Here is a 1,802-nt window from a genome sequence, read left to right on the forward strand (position 1 = left end):
TTTCTGTTTTATTTCCTAACATACAACGAGGTTCCAGCCGCCCACCCCCTATAGGAGCACCGCAGCCCCGTGCTCCCGGCGCTGAGGGTCAGGTCTCACCCGACCCCACGCCGGCGGTCACCATCAGCGGCCCTCGGCTGCCCGCAGCCCCGCCTGGCTGCACAGCGCGGCCGGCTCCTCACAGCGCTCACAGGCCGCGTTGCAGCTTCCCAGCAGCAGCACAGCCCCGTCCGTAAGGCGAGAGGTGCTGCCGTGCGCAGCCAGCCCTGCCCCGAGGCAAGCAGGGGCTCGGCTTTCACTGGCTGTATCTGCTGTGCCACGTGGCTGCCTGCCCTCGCTGTGCCACCTCGTCCGCCAGCACTGACCCCCTGCTCAGCCTCACATCATGCTGGTTCAGGGCACAGAAGCTCAGCCTGGCCAGCAGCCGTTAACCAAGGTATGGCACTACACGTGATTTTTAAAACCTGCTTGCTCCTTCTGCCCGCTGCCATGGCCTGAGACTGCCACGCAATCCTAATCACGGGATTTTGAGGAGCAGGAAGGTAATGGCTATGGGCAGTGGGGTTTCCAGTTGTGCAGCTCAGGACAGGAAAGTGCTAGGGCACCAGCCTTCTTCTGATCTCAGCAGCAAGCTGTTCTCTTGGGATATCAACCTACAAAGCAAGCAGAAAGGAGCAGTTATCTGCCAGATCCACAATACAGCTCTCCACTGGAATTCCAGGAAAACCCAGAGCCTTTTGGGAGCAGCTGGATTTTGGGAACACCTCTGAAACTTGCTGTAGAGACATTCTCACCTCCTCTCTTGTTGCAACATCTCGCAACTTGACAACTCCATCCCTCAGCTCCTGCTCTCCTATAATGGCAACAAGGGGGATGCCCATGTCTTCGCAATACTGCAGCTGTTTTAGCAGTTTAGGGTCCTTTCTGTACATCATTTCTGCCTAGAAGGAAGCAGTGGCGAATCATCAGTGCAAATTGGCTCTTGGAACAAAACAGCAGGCACTACAACTCCACAGAAATCTCACTGCTCCTGCAGCCAGCAGTTGCCTTTAGTGCTCTTGGGTCTCTGGATCTCATGCAGACCCTGATGCTGCACAGCCAGCCAGCAGAGTCAGGCTCTGCTAAAACTTCACTGAGGCTTTCCCTCCCTGACTCCTTCCAGCACCAAGCCCACACCCTGATTTTACCTTGATTCCTGCATCCCAGAGCTCAGAGATGAGCTTCAGTCTTGCACTGAGTAAATGTTTCTGAGGTGTAGCCACCATCACTTGTGTCTCAGTCATTCGGACTTTCTCCCCTGAAGCCTGTGGAGACAGACATGTTCATGGAAGCGCCTGTGTCAGCAGGCTAGCAGCTCATCTAGTAGCAGCAGCTCACTTATTTCATCACACTAGACCTAAAAATAACTAAGGGGCTTTCTCTGAAACCTCTTTAGTGATTGTACAAAATGCTGCTCACAACTGTAACCTGATGGAATCTATGTTCTGCATGGATGTTTAGGCTTGAGATGACTCATCCTCACCTCCAAAATTCTTCCCTCCTCAACACTGTGGAGCTCAAGTTACAAATAACTACTTCTGAGAGCCCTCCCCCATACAAAACACTGCCAGCAGCACCTACCTTCATTCTGTGCTCAAGGATGGAGAAGATCCGCTCAATCCCAATGCTGACCCCCACACACGGCACCTTCCGTCCCTTGGGATCAAACATTCCCACCAGGCCATCATAGCGACCGCCTCCAGCCACGCTCCCAATGCTGACTGACTCCTCTCCATGGTCATTCTCCTGCTGCAGCAGAACTG

At 54.2% G+C, this 1,802-nt stretch overlaps 1 protein-coding gene across 1 annotated transcript; it reads right to left on the bottom strand.

Moving 5' to 3' along the window:
- LOC122190728 (histidine--tRNA ligase, cytoplasmic-like) lies at positions 1-1,796 on the bottom strand. The gene is made up of 4 exons (XM_042890819.1): positions 1,621-1,796; positions 1,188-1,304; positions 795-941; positions 1-653 (listed from the first exon to the last, which is right to left on the bottom strand). Exons 1-4 carry the CDS (start codon positions 1,708-1,710, stop codon positions 597-599), a joined length of 411 nt encoding a protein of 136 aa, XP_042746753.1. The 5' UTR covers positions 1,711-1,796; the 3' UTR covers positions 1-596.
- Positions 1,797-1,802: the final 6 nt, after the last annotated feature.

The sequence above is a fragment of the Lagopus leucura genome, unplaced genomic scaffold, assembly GCF_019238085.1.
Source record: "Lagopus leucura isolate 7727_CA_CO unplaced genomic scaffold, USGS_WTPT01 51157-0_obj-0_obj, whole genome shotgun sequence".
Taxonomy (NCBI): domain Eukaryota; kingdom Metazoa; phylum Chordata; class Aves; order Galliformes; family Phasianidae; genus Lagopus; species Lagopus leucura.

Excerpts from the sequence above, each read along its gene's own strand:
- LOC122190728 (XM_042890819.1), bottom strand. The coding sequence starts at position 1,710 with ATGTTTGATCCCAAGGGACGGAAGGTGCCGTGTGTGGGGGTCAGCATT. Across the intron at positions 1,305-1,620 it reads TCCTTGAGCACAGAATGAAG|GCTTCAGGGGAGAAAGTCCG; the intron begins GTAGGTGCTGCT and ends CTGTCTCCACAG. Across the intron at positions 654-794 it reads ATGTTGCAACAAGAGAGGAG|GTTGATATCCCAAGAGAACA; the intron begins GTGAGAATGTCT and ends CTTGCTTTGTAG.